We start from the raw sequence: 17,277 nt of genomic DNA, 5'->3' as shown, positions 1-17,277 counted from the left end.
CCTTATCTATAAAGTGGGGATAATAATAGTACCTACATCATAGAGTTGTTCTGAAGATGGTTAAGAAAAACCCAAAAACTTAGAGTAGCTCTTCGCTTACAATAGTGCTCAATAAAGAAGAGTCATTCAACCAGAGCAACTCAGCTTTTATCTGTATTATTTATATAATTTTCAAGCAAGGTTTTATTTGAACAAAGGATGTTACTGATTTTAATAAGTCAGTCAAAGTAAAAACTTGAAAACTACATGTCTAGAATACCTTCTATAATATTTTCACCAAACATGTCCCATCTTCTGTCTGAACACCTGAAAAAGGGAACTCATTGCCCCATGAGGAACTTTAACAAAAGTTTTAAGAATAAACATGTACTGAAAATCCATATTCCTAGTGGTTTCCAAATTTTGCATATATTAGAGTCACCTGGGCTCTTTATAAAATACTAGTGCCTGCCTCCCATCCCCAGACATTCTGATTTAAATGGTTTAATATGATCTGTGCATTGGAATTTTTTTAAAAGGTCCCCAGGTCATTCTAATGTGCAGCAAAGTTTGGGAACCACTGCTGTATTCCCTTGTGTAGAGGGACCAACGTCTTCAAACAGAAGTCTTTAGACTTTGTCGTTATTCCTGTATTGAATTTTATTCCCTGTCTGTCCATTTTCTTCTTACTAAATCTATTGTAATTGAAAACTGGAGCTTGAGTTTCTGATAATAATACTGATGGGTTACTTCTTCGTAGAAAGAAAAAGTTCATTAAATAGTGCAAATATCTTAGACCTTTGAAGTACTTGATATAAGGTAGAACAGGTGAGAGGTGAGAAGACACTCCAGAAGTTTGTCCTCACCAATTATCATGGAATTGAATCCTTTCCTCATTTCTGAAATTCGTAAGGAAGAATCTCTGCTCTTGTCCTTGGTTTTATTTCTTATTTCTCCTGTTAAATAAATAAATTGATAGCACAGGCATTGTCTCCGTAACTGACTGTTCTTTGACTTGAGGAGCTGTTTTTCCTTCTTATTGGGTTGAAACCATAAGGTCATCTTGGTCTGTATCTTTATAAATGGCAGAAGAAAATGATCCAGTTCTCATTTGAATATTTGAATATGTTTAGCGTTTTCAGATGAAGTGAGAATAAGGGCGGTGATTATAAAGTTCATTCTTTTGTATTCCATTTGTCTCTTGAAATTTTAAAAGGTTAAGGAATTAATAACATTGCCCTTTTCAAGATGTAAGCTCCTTTGAATAGTAATGCTTGAAATGGAACTAGTTAGTGAAAGCTAATAACTAAAGAAACCTTTGGTGTAACTCATTAGTCTGAGGAAACCATATTTAGAGAACAGTACACGTTTATGTTGATTTATTTGTTAAGGTATCGTATATACTCCAAAGGTGATACTTGTGGTTGTTTTGTTGAATATCTAATTTTGAAAGTAAATTTAATCTCAGACTTTCTTTTTGCTATTATGTTCTTCTTTCCTTCACAGTGGCAGCATGGAACCTGCATTTCATAGAGGAGATCTTCTCTTTCTAACAAATCGAGTTGAAGATCCCATACGAGTAGGAGAAATTGTTGTTTTTAGGATAGAAGGAAGAGAGATTCCTATAGTTCACCGAGTCTTGAAGATTCATGAAAAGTATGTGCAAACTGTTATCTTCTCTGTTTTAAAATATTTTTATGCTTTAGTTTTTACAGTATTTAATTTTGGTAGCCTAAAGATTAAGAAAGGGTGGGGAATTCCTAGGTCCTTGTTGCAATCCATTTTTATGAATGTCTGAAGGTTTGGTGAACATTTGGAAAACTAAATAGTTATTTATTAATTTATTTATATCCCTGGAGGTTTTCCTTGGTTTCCTATTACTTCGCAACTAAATCAGTAACCCTGTATATAACCCCCAAAAAGATAGGACATAAAGGTTGATCCCAACTAAAAATAGAATCTTCTGGTATAACGGATGAGGTAGCCTTAATCTTTCAAAAAAAAATCTCTAAGGCATTCTAACAGACATTTCAAATAAGAATAATTTATCAACTTTTGTAAATTCCAAAGAAAATTTCTGAAATCTAAGTTATTGTTTTAAATATAGACTCTTGCATTTTAGAATTGGAAAGGACGAATGCAAAACCTTTAGAATCACCTGGGGGTGGAGGTGTGGTGCATAACAATGAGCAAAAAATTTTAGCTCTATGGGATCCTGTTTCCTTATCTGTAATATAAAGATTTCAGGAAGATGAGTTATAAGATCTCTGAGTTCTAAGCCTGTGCTCCCCTGTCTAGCTACATATTGCTCACTCCCTCCCTTCCAAATCTATAGTATTTCTAGTTTTGGAAAACTTTCAGAAGGGAAGGAAAGAAAGAAATGAAGGAAGAGGGGGTCATCCTGGAGGACACACAGAGGAGAGGGCGAGTGAAACAGTGGGGGTGATTTAGGTCCTTGCATATGAGGAAGCCCTAAATAAATATTATCTTAACACCCTCTAAAGTAGTTTATTTTCTCCACTTAAAGAAGAGGGAACTGTCAACTGTTGCTTTCTGAAAATCCCTGCAAACATTCTGTTTTAGAAGAGTTCTTTCTTTCTTTTTTTTTTTTAAAGATTTTATTTATTTATTTATTTTCCCCCCAAAGCCAGAGTAGATAGTTGTATGTCATAGCTGCCTTCTACTTGCTGTATGTGGGACGCGGCCTCAGCATGGCCTGAGAAGTGCGTTGGTGCGCACCCGGGATCCGAACCCGGGCCGCCAGCAGCAGAGCGCGCGCAGTTAACCGCTAAGCCACCGGGCCGGCCCCAGAAGCGTTCTTTCTACCTTGATGAAATAAAGATCTGACTGCTCTTTTTTTTTCGGACCTCAGTGTATATTTTGAAAGATTATAATTTTTAAATGACATTTATTGACTAGGAGGAATAACTTAATTGTTTTAGAAATTTATGTTGAAATTGTGAAGGTTTATTCAGTACAGGTAGTGTTTTCCAGATTCTCGAAATGGATTTGTTTTTGTTCTCAGCACTGCCTCTTGTGAACAAGGCAGAACTAACTTTCCCCTGAATTTATCAGAGAAAATCAAATTAAACCCAGGCCTTGCTTTGAGTGGGGCAGAAGTTGTCCATTTTTATGTGTGATCCTTTGAAATTGAGTGAATTTTTATTTTTAAAACAGTTCATCTTGTTTCAGGGCAGGTTCATTCGCAAATATTCTATCAATTATAGACTGCTTAAATTTTAAAAATAATTTTTTTGAGGAGGAGGATTAGCCCTGAGCTAACATCCGTTGCCAATCCTCCTCTTTTTGCTGAGGAAGATTGGCCCTGGGCTAACATCCTGTGCCCATCTTCCTCTACTTTATATGGGACGCCACCACAGCATGGCTTGACAAGCGGTGCGTTGGTCTGCGCCCAGGATCCGAGCCTGGGAACCCCAGGCTGCTGAAGCAGAGCGCACAAACTTAACCGCTACACCACCGGCCCAGCCCCTAAAAATAATTTTCAACAGAATTCTGAATATTTTAAGGTGTGTGGTACTTGTGATCTGGGATTTTGGTGATTTATTTTCAACTCTTGAGATGCCTTCAACTTGCAGGCCTGTTTAAGTAACAGATCCTATTAATGTAATGAAGTTTCTAATTTCCTTTTTTCTTTTGGGGAGACTAAAATACCTGATTGTAATAATCATTTGATTTAATAGTATTAACATTGTTCTTAAATAATGGGACCAGAGGACAACCAAAATGAATTAAGTTTTTGTAGTAAATGTGACCTGAACGTTTTCAGGCTGGTTTTTGCACTGTTATTCATTTCTCCTGTCTGAACCTTGTTTTAAGAAAGAAAATCTTGACCTTTAAGAAGAGTAGAGGTAGGAATTGTTCGACTGACCTCTGTCTTTCGTCTTATCCCTCCTTTCCTTCTCCACCTGCTTCTTATGTTATGTACCTTTGTAAATTTGTAAATATCATATAAAGCTCTTTTTTCATATATATATATATATATTGTGTGTGTGTGAGGAAGATCAGCTCTGAGCTAACATCCATGCCAACCCTCCTCTTTTTGCTGAGGAAGACTGGCCCTGGGCTAACATCCGTGCCCATCTTCCTCTACTTTATATGGGACGCCGCCACAGCATGGCCTGACAAGCGGTGCATTGGTGCGCGCCTGGGATCCAAACCCGGGCCGGCCCCCTCTTTTTTCATATATTGAATCTCCATTTTGTGAACGTTCTTATTACATGTGTGTTCTTACACATGATGCTGTGTAAAATTGGGAAATACAGAAAACAAAATCACATGTAATCCTAGCACCCAGAGATAATGTTAAATTTTGGGTAACTCTCTTTTTGTTTTATAAACATACATTTTTTCCCCCATATAACACTGGGATCTACTCAGTACTATTTTGTAACATGATTATCTCAGGAGCATATGGTGGAGTATAGTTGTTATTACCACATATGCAAAGAATCCCTGAACTAAAAGATCAACTTGCCAGATACTGCTTAATATGATGGTAATGGGTCCATGAATTTGAATCTGTTCTTTGTGCCCAGTGTAGTCATTCGCCTAGTCCTACCTCTTCTCCAGATGAGACTAATTATGTGTACTGAACTGTCTGACTAGGTATTGGAAAAGCACACGTAATCCAGGGCTTATCTCTAACACGCTGCTGCGCTCAGGGAAAATTCCCTTGTCAGAAACATTAAGAAACTTCCAGTATTTGGGGACAATGGTAAATGGAGAGAAAATGGTTGGCATTGTTATTTAAAAAGACTCAATCAGGGGCCGGCCCCATGGTGTAGTGGTTAGGTGCGCCTGCTCTGCTGCTCGCGGCCCAGGTTCAGATCCCGGGCGCACCGACTCACTGCTTGTCAGGCCATGCTGTCCCACATAAAGTGGAGGAAGATGGGCACGGATGTTAGCTCAGGGCCAGTCTTCCTCAGCAAAAAGAGGAGGATTGGCATGGATGTTAGCTCAAGGCTGATCTTCCTCACCAAAAAAAAAAAAAGACAATCACCGTCTGCACTTATTATAGTTACTATATATTTTTTTTTTTTTTTAAGATTTTATTTATTTTATTTTTTTCCCCCCAAAGCCCCAGTGGATAGTTGTGTGTCGTAGCTGCACATCCTTCTAGTTGCTGTATGTGGGACTCGGCCCCAGGATGAACGGAGAAGTGGTGCCTCGATGTGCACCCGGGATCCGAACCCGGGCCACCAGCATCGCAGCGCGCGCACTTAACCACCAAGCCACAGGGCCGGCCCTAGTTAGTATATTTTTAATTAAGTAAAAAAAAGGAGAATTATTATTCCTCACTCCTACATGAGTGATATGAGATATGAATACAGGCAAGGTTATATGTATTATGGCAAACAACAAAAAATCTCTTCTTTGAATCATTCTCTCCCCTTACCTATTCTCTTCTATTCCATTTTCTTCCAAAATAGATGAATTAGGAAAGAGCTAGGAGATAATGAAGTTTGTTTTTTTTAGTTAAGAAGGTGAGATTGCTTTTAAATGTTATCAGTTGACTTAATTCTCTGGAATTAATGTGTTAATTGGATAGCTCCTCATATTAGCCTGTTAGTCAGCTGTTCTTAATACTTACATTTTTCCCACATATAAACTCTTTATCTTATTTTTATAGCCTACTCTAATATGTATTTAGTAAGTTCAGCCTGTAGGAGGTGATGATATGGAATAGTGGCATGTGATCAAGTATTTGGAGGGAGAAGTTTCACCATTGGGGTGGCTTAATCCTTAGCTTTACTTTTTCTGTGCAGATAGATACATTATTTGCACCCATTTTTACAAAATGATTATCTCCTCCCTCCTAACATCATAGTATTATGGTAGTTGAATTAAATTGTAAGCACTTTGAGCTCCTTGGAGGTAGATAATATTAAATATTTGGTCTCTGTGCTAGGCAAGGAAAAGTCCTGTATAAATGTGTCATCGGTCAGTATTTTGGGCCTGTGAGTTGTGAAGTGCTGAAGCAGGTCTTAGTAGTAGGTCTAATAGGAGCTGGTTACCATCAGGTCATATTTGTTTTTTTTGTGTGTGTGAGAGGAAGATCAGCCCTGAGCTAACATCTGCCATTCCTCCTCTTTTTGCTGAGGAAGACTGGCCCTGGGCTAAACATCTGTGCCCATCTTCCTCCACTTTATATGTGACGCCGCCACAGCATGGCTTGGTAAGCGGTGCGTTGGTGCGCACCTGGGATCCAAACCGACAAACCCCGGGCAGCCGCAGTGGAGTGCGCGCACTTAACCGCTTGCGCCACTGGGCCAGCCCCCATCAGGTCATATTTGTTATGCTATTAAGTACATGAAGGAGACCTATGTTTTTTCAAACAGCTATAGTAGTCTCTCTCCTGATTACATCCCAGAGGAGGAAATAGGGTCTGTTTGTTGGCAAATCAAGTCATTGGGAATAGCCCAGATCTCCTGTAGCAGCCCTTTCCTTTCTTGGGGGGCGGGGGTGGGTCCCATTTCCCAGCTTTTCTCTCTTTGTATTCAACTTGACTTTTCTGCCTTTTTCGGGTTGCTGTGATTTTGCTGGTTGAATCGACTCTTCCTTCCTGCTTCTGACTGTCACCCTTGCAGCCAGCCCCCCTTGGCACCTGTCCTCTTTTACCCTCCAGGATTTTTCAGACATTCTTTCACTTACTGAGTTGTCAGCTACAGATTATTTTTCTCTGTATATATTTGCATTTTTTTCTATTTGAAATCCCATTTTTAAGAGTGACTGTTTGCACTTAACTGTTTTTGGTGTTTGCAACACTTCTCAATTTAGTTTCATCTGCAGATTTAGTGTCTAGTGAGCCAGTTTCTGGCTTAGAATCTAAGTGGATATTAGTCAGTGGGAGTCCAAAGCTAATTTTCTTCTTTTTAGTGTAGTGGTTAACCCAAACTCACTTGAATTAATTTTAAGATAGTCTTTATCAACTGTAAAATGTACTTTGCTTTCAATTAAATTTTAAAATTATTAGAAACCTCATGGTTCTTTAGCTGAATTAAACCTCATGGTTCTTTAGTAGAATTAAACTAATAATTTTCTGATCAAGTAAGATGCTGTTTCTATAAACCCTGGCCATGTAAAAGCAATGTATGTTGGTTGGAGAAAAAAAATTAGAAGCTAAAGGTAAGCTAAAGAAAGCCATAGATAGCTGCTATTTACACCTTGATCTGTCATTTTAGATCTTATTAATCTTTTATTTTTTTTGCTTTTATTTTATTTTTTTAAATGGAGAATTTCTAATATGCACAAAAGTAGGCAAAACAGTATAAAGGACTCCTATGTACCTGTTACCCAGTCCTAATAGTTATTAATCTATGGCCAGTTCTGCCCCACCAACACTACCACCTCTTCCCACTCTCTTGCCTATGTTATTTTGAATCAATCCTAGATATGTTGTGTCATATGTAAATATTTCAGTAAACATCTATAAAATATAATCAGTCAGCTTTTAAAAAACATAACTACAGGGGCTGGCCCAGTGGCGTAGTAGTTAAGTTCGTGCACTCCACTTTGGCGGCCCGGGGTTCTCGGGTTTGGATCCCAGGCGCGGACCTACTCACCGCTCATCAAGCCATGCTGTGGCGTTGTCCCATATACAAAATAGAGGATGATTGGCATGGATGTTACCTCAGGGACTGTCTTCCTCAGCAAAAAAGAAGAGGATTGGCGAGATGTTAGTTTAGGGCCAATCTTCCTCACCAAAACAAAACAAAAACAAAAACGTAACTACGGGTACATGACACCTAAAAAAAATGAACAATCATTCCTTTGTATCATTGTTTCCAATCTGTTCAAATTCCCAGTTGTGTCATAACTTTTTTTTAACGGTTTGTGTGAATCCAGATTCAAGTAAGGTTCTCAGTTGCAATTGGTTGATAGGGCTTTATAGTCTCTTGTATTTAATCTCTAAATTCCTTCTCCAACTTTCTTTGTTCCTTGCAACTTATTGGTTGAAGAAACTGGGTCCTTCTGTAGTTTCCCATAGGCTTCATTTTGCCAATTATATCCTATGGAGTAGGATTATATCCTTTGCTCTTGTATTTCCAGGAAATTGGTGGTTTGTGTTTATTATTTTTATTTTTATTTTTATTTATTAATTTTTTTTTGTGAGGAGGACTAGCTCTGAGCTAACATCCGAGGCCAATCCTCCCCTTTTTTCTTAGAGGAAGAGTGGCCCTGAGCTAACATCTGTGCCCATCTTCCTCTACTTTATATGGGGCGCCGCCACAGCGTGGCTTACCAAGTGGTGCATCGGTGCGCACCCGGGATCTAAACCTGCGAACGCCGGGCCGCCGAAGTGGAGTGCGCGCACTTAACCGTTTGTGCCACTGGGCCGGCCCCAGTTTGTGTTTATTTTAATATAAAAAATGAGATTATACTGTACATGCTATTTTATAATCTTTTCTTCACGTAATAAAATTTGTATGATCTTCCAATGTTATTAAATATTCTTCTATAATATTATCCTTAATGCTTTCGTATTATTTCAACTCCTGAATGTTAGACTTTTTTGCTTGTTTCCAGTTTTTCCCATTATAAACAACATAGCTATGAACATCCTTTTAGCTAAATAAATAATTATTTTGATATTAGGAATGATGATAAAATACCACAGTTCCACAGGAATTTTTGGTTAACAAGAGAAAATTTTGTGCTTTCAAATGGCATGAAGGTATTTGATGACTTGAGTTTCCTTTGCTCTTTGAAGGCAAAATGGACATATCAAGTTTTTGACCAAAGGAGATAATAACGCAGTTGATGACCGAGGCCTCTATAAACAAGGACAACATTGGCTAGAGAAAAAAGATGTTGTGGGGAGAGCGAGGGGGTAAGTATAAAGGGGAGCATTTACTGAGCTTTTCATGTCACTTGAAACATGGCCCTCTCAATCATTTAGTCTGGTCATACACAATTGAATATAATGGTTTGGTCCTGGTTCTACCAAATCACGTTGTGTCCTGTGAAAAAATATGCATCTTAAAATGCATCTGAAACTTCAAGTATACTGCTCCAGAAGGGAGGATATGGGGTACAATAAAAGAATAGAATATTGATGATGAGATGATGAATTGGAATTACAATTTAAAAAATTCATTTGTTTAATTCATTCAAGAAATGTTACTGGGCACCTTCTGTGTACTCTAATGTGTATACTGTGCTAGGCTCTGGGGATCCAGAGCAGTATTAATCCTGTTTCATGAAACTTAAATTTCTTAGGTATCTACTAAGTCAGCAACTTAAAGTGTTCATCTAAATTAATTTTATCGTGTTAATTCCATACTGTTTTATTTCTAGTCTTGCAATCATTGAGGTCAAATTAAATTAAAAAGTTATATTAAGCCTGTTTATTTCAGATTTTATCAGGAGAACAGATCAGTGGAGGACAGGAATTGTAAGTTATTGGTATGAGGAAGTATGGGATTATTACTACCTTCATGTTATTAATAGTATTAACAATAACTCACATTTATTAGGGCTTACTATGTGCCAGAGACTCATTCTAAGTACTTTACAAGTATTACCTCATTTTAACCTCAGAACAACCCTAATATTTCCATTCTACAGATGAGGAAACAGACAAATTAGGTTGCTTATTTAAGGTCACACTAATGATAAGTGGCTGGCTGACTCTAGAGCCCACCCTCTTAACCATCACACCAGAATTATAGGCATAACACTTCTGAAATGAGTAGCTGCTGATTCTTGCTATTTAGATACCACCTGGTACTCTTACCACTGTCAGAACATCTGCTCCTTCTGATCTAGAAGAGACACTGTGGATTCAGAGTGATTGCACTAGCACACAGGCCACCACAGTGAGGCTCTCTGTCCCCACAGAGAAGTCAATGTGAGTTATTAAGTGAAAGCTGCCTCAGTTACAGCATGAGAGATGCTCAGTTTGGGGCCAGAGAGATGGGCTCAGAACAAGCACCAGTGTGTTTTGTCTCCTGCAGAGCTAGTTTTCTATGCATGCCTGCAGTTCAAGGTAACTTCATTTCCTATGGTGGAGCTAAACATACTTTTATAGCCCAAAGTAGATCATCAGTGCCTCGGAGAAATTATAGTCTCCATCTCCTTCAGTTCCCAAGGTGCTGCTAATATGGTTATTCAAAGTTATCAACTTCTTTGAGTCTGTATTTTTCCTTTAATTGTAGATGTACAGATTCACATAGAAACATAAGAAAATAGCAGTCATCAAAAAAACAGCATCACTTCTCCTCTCCTCCCTCTCCATAAGTGTTTAACTTTTTGGTTTATGTTCTTTTAGCCTTTATGTATAAAGATGCAGATAGTAATATATATATGCATATACATACATAAACACCTTTTGTGTATGGAGAGGGAACGGTTACATTGTTTATAACTTTTTTTCATCCCTCAAAGTTACTAGTATCTTTACAAATCAAAAGATTTATCTCCATATCATCGTTTTCAAAGCTGTATGCTATTCCACTTTATGGATAGACCATATTGTTAGTTAGCCAATCTCCTGTTGTTGGACGTTCTCATTGTTTCCATTTTTTTTTTATTGTGAACAATGTTATGGTAAGCATCCTTGTTACGTATAGCTCAGTGCCTCTGCCCAATCATTTCTTCACAGTAAATTCTTAGAAGTGGAATTAGTGGGTGAAACACATGCATATTTTAAGGCTTTTGACAAATTTTGCCATACTGTTTTATTTATCCTCCTACCAATATAACAGAGTGTCCCTTTATCTGGATCTTGATTCTTAGGTGTTTAGTGCAGCTCTGCTCACTCTGGCCCCCTGTCTGGGTGAAACATGCATCATCCCACGAAAGGGTTAGAGGAGCCAGGCTTTCACGCAAGTAATTTGTCTTTCTGAAGAATTTTTGAAAAATCCCAAACTATATACAACGGTATTTCTAAAATCTCAACATTAAAAATATAGACCTTTGTGTAGCTTTTAATAAAAAAATGTAATAGCCTGGCACTCTCTGAATTAAGTAACTTTCCATGAAGTATAAACATCTGGGACGTGAACAGCAAGAACACAGAATCTTAGCTATACCAATTCACTTTCCATTGATTATACCACCACTTACCTTGATGCATGATGGGGCATATCACCTCCTTTTGTGGAAATTGTGTTTATCAAACACTAAACTAATATTTCAAAGTCAGACTGTACCCAAACCTTGAGAATAGAGCTTTTCTGCAGACCAGTCTGTGACTGTGGTACAAATATCTTTATGCACATTAAAAAAAATTTTTTTTCAAACAGCTGCACACTAAAAAACTTTACACTGAAGCCTAAGGCCCTAAATAAAAACAAGTTTTAAATTTTTATTAAGATATTATTCACATATATTGGGATGTAAAATTCACCATTTTTAAGTGTACAATTCATTGGGTTTTATTATATTCACAAGGTTGTGCAGCCATCACCACTATATAATTCCAGAACATTTCCACACCCTAAGAAGAAAACTCTGTACTCATTTGCAGTCATTCCCCATCACCTTTTTCCTACAGCCTCTAGCAACCACTAATCTGCTTTCTGTCTCTATGGATTGCTTGTTCTGGGCATTTTATATAAACAGAATCTTACAATATGTGTTCTTATGTGTCTGGCTTCTTTCACTTAGCATAGTGTTTTCCACATTTATTCATGTTGTAGCATGTAATAAAAACAATTTTGGAAAATCAAACTAATACTGAACCAACCAAGTGTTTAATAGGGGTGATTCTTTCTAAATTCAGGAAGTTGAAGAACACAAGAGGACCTATTAGTCAAAGAAGAGTAGAGAGCAACAGGGGAAAAGGATGAAAGACTGACAGATCAGGGAATAGAGAAATATTGACAATGAAAATAGAAATAATGGGCCGGCCCTGTGGCTTAGCGGTTAAGTGCGTGCTCTCTGATGCTGGCGGCCCGGGTTCGGATCCCGGGCGCACACCGACGCACCGCTTCTCCGGCCACGCTGGGGCCGTGTCCCACATGCAGCAACTGGAGGGATGTGCAACTGTGACATACAACTATCTACTGGGGCTTTGGGGTGAAAATAAATAAATAAAAAAAAAAATATAGAAATAAAAATGTAAGGAAGGAGCAGAGTAATTGAGCTCTCTGTTGACTGAAATCAGTTTTATGGATGAGGCTTTTAAAATGTACTTTTTCTTAACTTGAAACAGATCATTGTGGGATAGAAACAGTGATTTCTACTGGGGTCCAGACTTCCCAGAAGACCCCTTTTGACATCTGACAAAATTATTTTCTCCCAAAACATCAGCGGATAGTTCTTCCCTTCTGAGGCTCCTTCCTGAGCAGCACCTTTGACCCCAAGAACTCCCAGGGACAAATATTTATCCATACTCTACCTTCTAGATGTTAACTTGGCACAGGCTGTTATTGGAGTTGGCTTTTTGGGTGACACATTTGTTTTACTTATTTTAAACCTTCTGCTGATTATCAACTCTGCTTTAGCAGAGTTTGTGTGAGCAGAGTAGGAAAAAAGTGCGGCTGATTTGAATTTAAAATAACTGGTGATAGCAGTATTATGCACTTGATTAGCAGCTCTTTGCTGTCTCTGTCCATGCAGGGAGACAGTGCTACAGATAATTAAATCTTTTGTTTGACTTTGGACTGCCTGTCATATGCTTCCATTTCGTTTATGGTGGGCAAGGAAAAACCTTAGGGAAAAATCTTAGGGAAAAAATTGTTTCCATGGATAAGTCATAAGCAGACTGTGTGATCATTGGGAGCCAAAGGTTGTGCTTCTTTGAGCATAGATATCACTTCGTGGAGATAACAGCACAAGTCTCTACCCACTGATTGATTGATCATCAGAGCAGAATTAGCAGCTTGATATTGTTTTAATATAAATCACAGATGCTTTTATAGCTTTTTACTGTGAGGCATTTGCCTTTACTTTTTTTTTTTTTTTTTTTTTGGTGAGGAAGATCAGCCCTGAGCTAACATCTATTGCCAATCCTCCTTTTTTATCCCTTTTTCTTCCCAAAGCCCCAGTAGATAGTTGTACGTCATAGTTGCACATCCCTCTAGTTGCTGTATGTGGGACACCACCTCAGCATGGCCGGACAGGCAGTACGTCGGTGCGCGCCCAGGATCCAAACCCAGGCTGCCAGTAGCGGAGCACGTGCACGCAACCACTAAGCCACGGGGCTGGCCCCTGCCTTTACGTTTTTAAGTTAGATAATCTACCTTCATGGAAAGCTATTGCTTTTATGAAGGTGTTATCAGTGACACAAAAGAAATAACAGAGTTATTGCATTAAAAAGAAAAAATATGTGTAAAAATATAGAAAACCATGGGCTGGCCCCGTGGCTTAGCGGTTAAGTGTGTGTGCTCCGCTGCTGGCGGCCCGGGTTTAGATTCTGGGCACACACCAACGCACCGCTTCTCCGACCATGCTGAGGCCGCGTCCCACGTATGGCAACTAGAAGGATGTGCAACTATGACATACAACTATCTACTGGGGCTTTGGGGAAAAAAAGGAGGAGGATTGGCAATAGATGTTAGCTCAGAGCTGATCTTCCTCACAAACAAAAAATATATGTATATATGTAGAAAACCTCTACCCATTCTCCCAGAGCTTAGCTATGCCATTCTGTAGTGACTTACTTTTCAGCTCTTAGATGTTCCCGGGGTGAAATTAAAGCATGAGCCCTAAGAGGGGATATTATGTGTCACCACATGCCTGTTCCATGCTTCTCACTTGCTAGAACTGTGCCTCTTGTACTTTAGTGTGCAGAAGCATCATTTGGGCCCTGCCTTCCAGAAATGCTCTGACTCAGTAAATCTGGGGAAGATACAGCAATTTGCTTTTTGACGGGCTATCCAAGTGATTCTGACAAAGGAGGTCTAGGTTTTAAGAAACGTCAACTTATGGAATGGGAGTTTGGGGATGGCGAGAGAGAGAGATGGGTCTGAGTAATGCTGCCAGGAGGGAGAGTGGCAGGATGGGGTGAGGACAGGAAACAGGAAATAAGAGGAGTTCTTTAGAGGAAATGAAATGCATTAAAGTCAAAATTTCTGTTTTTCAAGTTTACCTAAGGCTTTCTTTGATAGTGGAGGTGTGACGTGGGCGGTAATTTGTTTGTGCATCTTTGGTGTGGTACAGAGGTTGTGGATGCCCTGAATGAAAGTGTCTGGGCTATTTTTAAGTACGCAAAGGTCAATCTCCACTTCAGCCCAACCTCCATTCTCTAGGACAGTATCACGCTGTCCGCTCTGGAGTCCAGCACTAAAAGAGGAGGAAAAGGAAGAAAGTGGTACATTTGCTGACTGCCATTTATCACGTTGATGGTACCCTGCCAACTTTTTCTTTCTCCCCGGAATTCTTATAATGTTGAAGAATCTTTTTCATTGAGGGGAGAATTGAAGTCCTGGGAGAAAATGAGATCCCCAAGGGAAAGAGAAAAGAAGAGTCCTGGACATTCACACATTCAATCAGGCAGTATTTAATGGCTGCCCGCTATATGCAAGGTGTTATGTTTGGCCTTGAGGATACAGTGGAGAACAAGATTGGCATTGTTGTTGCCCTTATAGAGCTTTGAGTCTAGTAGGGGAGACAGACACTATACAGCTGGTTATACAACTAATTATGTAATTAAAATTGTGATGAAGACTTCAAAGAAAATATATAAGGTGCTATGAGATTATTTAAGAGGTGGTTTTACCTAGTTTGAGGGGACAAACTTTAGGGGCAAGAGGAAAGTAAGAGATAGTGGAAAAAAAACAAAGGTGTAGCAGTCAAGAGGTAGACGGAGAAATAGATTTGTGATGTTAGAGAAACCAAGGAGAAAGGGGTTTTCAAGGGCAAGTTTGTGGTCATCAAAGTCAAATGCTGCAGAGATGTAAAGGAAGATGAGAACTGAGACTGGTCTGCTGCATACAGTGATTAAAGTTGTTCTAGAAAAAGTTTCAGGATTAAGAGAGCCAAAGCCAGATTACAGGTGGTTAAAAAATGAGAGGGTTGTAAAATCTTAAGTACCTTAATGGAGCTCTTACACTCACTTTTTGGACACTTAACGTGAAGTACCTTGTAATGTTCTGGCTGGGTTTGCCTCGTCTCCCAGCTAGATTGACAGCTTCCTGAAGGTTATGATGACAAACCCAGCCCCTGGCACTGAATCAACATGCAATGCATTAGAGTCGCCAACTAGAGGTCTAAGACCTAGGATCCGTACTGGTTCTACCATGCAGAAGCTACATACCTTGGGCATGAGCATGTTTCCTCATCTATAAAATGGTGATATTCCTAACTTCCCCATCACATAGGCTGTTGAAAGAATCTACTAGGACAGTATATACAAATGGACTTTGTGAACTGAAAATTAGTATTCTATGGAAGATATTGAGAACGTTCAGTAAATGATAACAGCTACTTAGGATGCTCTGTGATTATCAATTTTTTTTTGTTTGTTTAGATTTGTTCCTTATATTGGGATTGTGACAATCCTCATGAATGACTATCCTAAATTTAAGGTAAGATCTTGTATTATATGTTTCATTAAAAATGTGATCTTTTCCTTAATTTTGGAAACTATTAAGTGGATTACAATTAAAAGATGAAAAAGTAATTGGATACTTTAGTAATTTATCGTGGTCGCAAAAGGCCAGTTTATTAATTAACTCTAAGGACTTGTGAACTTTTAAAAGCTTCTCTGACTTGTGGTTCTGTATTTATTTTCTAGTATGCAGTACTCTTTTTGCTGGGTTTATTTGTGCTGGTCCATCGTGAGTAAGAAGTCTGCCTTGCTGTGTTCCTGGAAGCTGCCGTCCTTTTTGTTACTGAATGTTTGGAGTGGATATTGGTCTGTGATTGGTGGAATGGAGAACACACATGTTGGCGCTTCTTGGTAGCACTGGTTTGCATTAGTTTATGTTTCCACACTAGAGCCTGTGTGGGCTGGTGCATGTGCACCATGGCGGGCACTCAAGGGGACTTTCAATCACAGGATTTCATATGTTGTTATTGTCACACTTTCACATTTTTGTACATCAGTGAATTTTTTATATTAAAAGGTTGAGCCAAAGCCCCTAGTGTTTGTATTTTGAAGCCAAGCTTCACTTCTAAAGTGCCTACAGAGTTCTGTAAATGAAAATGCAGCTCTGCACGAGTTTGAAACTGTCATTCCTCCTTATAATGGGAATGGCATCTACTGAGGTGGTCAGAAGTCTTAACTTTTCAAAATTTTAAATAAAAGACTTTGCATATTGAACCCCTTATCCCTGACTTGTGTTTGTCGGGAAAGCTTCTGAAAGTTGCCTTCCTTTGCTGGTTCTTAGCACCCCTTGGGGAGATAAAGGCTTTGATGTGAACAGTCCTTTGGCTAAGAAGGTTGTCCTAATACTAACAACTGTTTTTCTGTTTGTTTTGGTTTTTGTTTTTGTGAAGCAAAAGTAGCCGTTGACGTTCATAGGAAGTCTCTTAGTCATAAAATTGATTCTTCACTAAGGTGTGACTCAGATGTGTAAACCCAGCTAGTGTTGCTGAGAAGTTCAGAACATCTCACTTGGCTCTAAAGACTCATAACCTCTTCTACACTTGAGACATTCTCAGCCCTGTCTACACCATGGCAGTGTGATTTAGCATCTGGAGGGGGCACGAGGAAGGTGCCGGAGGGCAGGCATGCTGCTTGTTTTCTTTAAACTCAGATTTGCCTGAACTTGTTCTCTTCAGTGCCTGGCTTTGCTTTTCTCTGTGGTCTTCAAGAAGGCAAGGTTTGAAGTAGTGAATGCAGAGCCCAGTTGTGTTTTTCTCCTGTTAATATTGAGGCAGTTAAGGAAATAGGGTGTGTAGGGGAAGCCAATGTATTTTAAGCACGAAATACTCTTGTTTCTCTTCTCTTCTTGTATTAATGTGAAATCTCGAAGTAAGCAAGTTATCTGTGTTGGGCTAAAGGAACGGTTCCTATTATTTGTTCAACTGAGGTGGATATGAGACCATACTTTTATGCTAATAGAATGAGAATAGGGACAATTCATCTTCTAAAGCCCTCTCCTGTAGAGAAGAGTGCCATCCTAAGTCCATTAACTAGGCTTTAGCCTTCAAACTTTGGATATCGGCTCTTAATGATCTCAACAGAGTATGAAACTTGGCAGATCACTGCTAACAGGTGCTTCTTTGAACCTGTCTGTGAGGCTTATATGGTACTTACGTTTCTCTTGAGCCAGGGAGAGTGCTACAATAGCCCCCTGGGGGAGGAATGGCAGAAAATTGCTACTTGCTCCATTTTTTCCCTCCTGATCACCTGCAGAGGAGAGGGTTTACTGCTGGTCCTAGTCA

At 39.0% G+C, this 17,277-nt stretch overlaps 1 protein-coding gene across 1 annotated transcript in view; it reads left to right on the top strand.

Annotated features, from left to right (window-relative positions):
* Positions 1–16,024, top strand: part of SEC11A (SEC11 homolog A, signal peptidase complex subunit) — a 46,680-nt gene extending 30,656 nt beyond the window's left edge. Inside the window, exons 3-6 of the mRNA XM_004431978.3 lie at positions 1,486–1,635; positions 8,711–8,830; positions 15,416–15,473; positions 15,683–16,024. Of these exons, the coding sequence (XP_004432035.1) occupies positions 1,486–1,635; positions 8,711–8,830; positions 15,416–15,473; positions 15,683–15,733 (379 nt within the window). The 3' untranslated portion in view covers positions 15,734–16,024. The remainder of the gene's footprint in view (positions 1–1,485; positions 1,636–8,710; positions 8,831–15,415; positions 15,474–15,682) is intronic.
* Positions 16,025–17,277: the final 1,253 nt, after the last annotated feature.

Source organism: Ceratotherium simum, chromosome 3 (genome assembly GCF_057802395.1).
Source record: "Ceratotherium simum simum isolate JZ-2026a chromosome 3, ASM5780239v1, whole genome shotgun sequence".
Lineage (NCBI taxonomy): Eukaryota > Metazoa > Chordata > Mammalia > Perissodactyla > Rhinocerotidae > Ceratotherium > Ceratotherium simum.
This window is presented reverse-complemented; position numbering and strand designations above follow the sequence as displayed.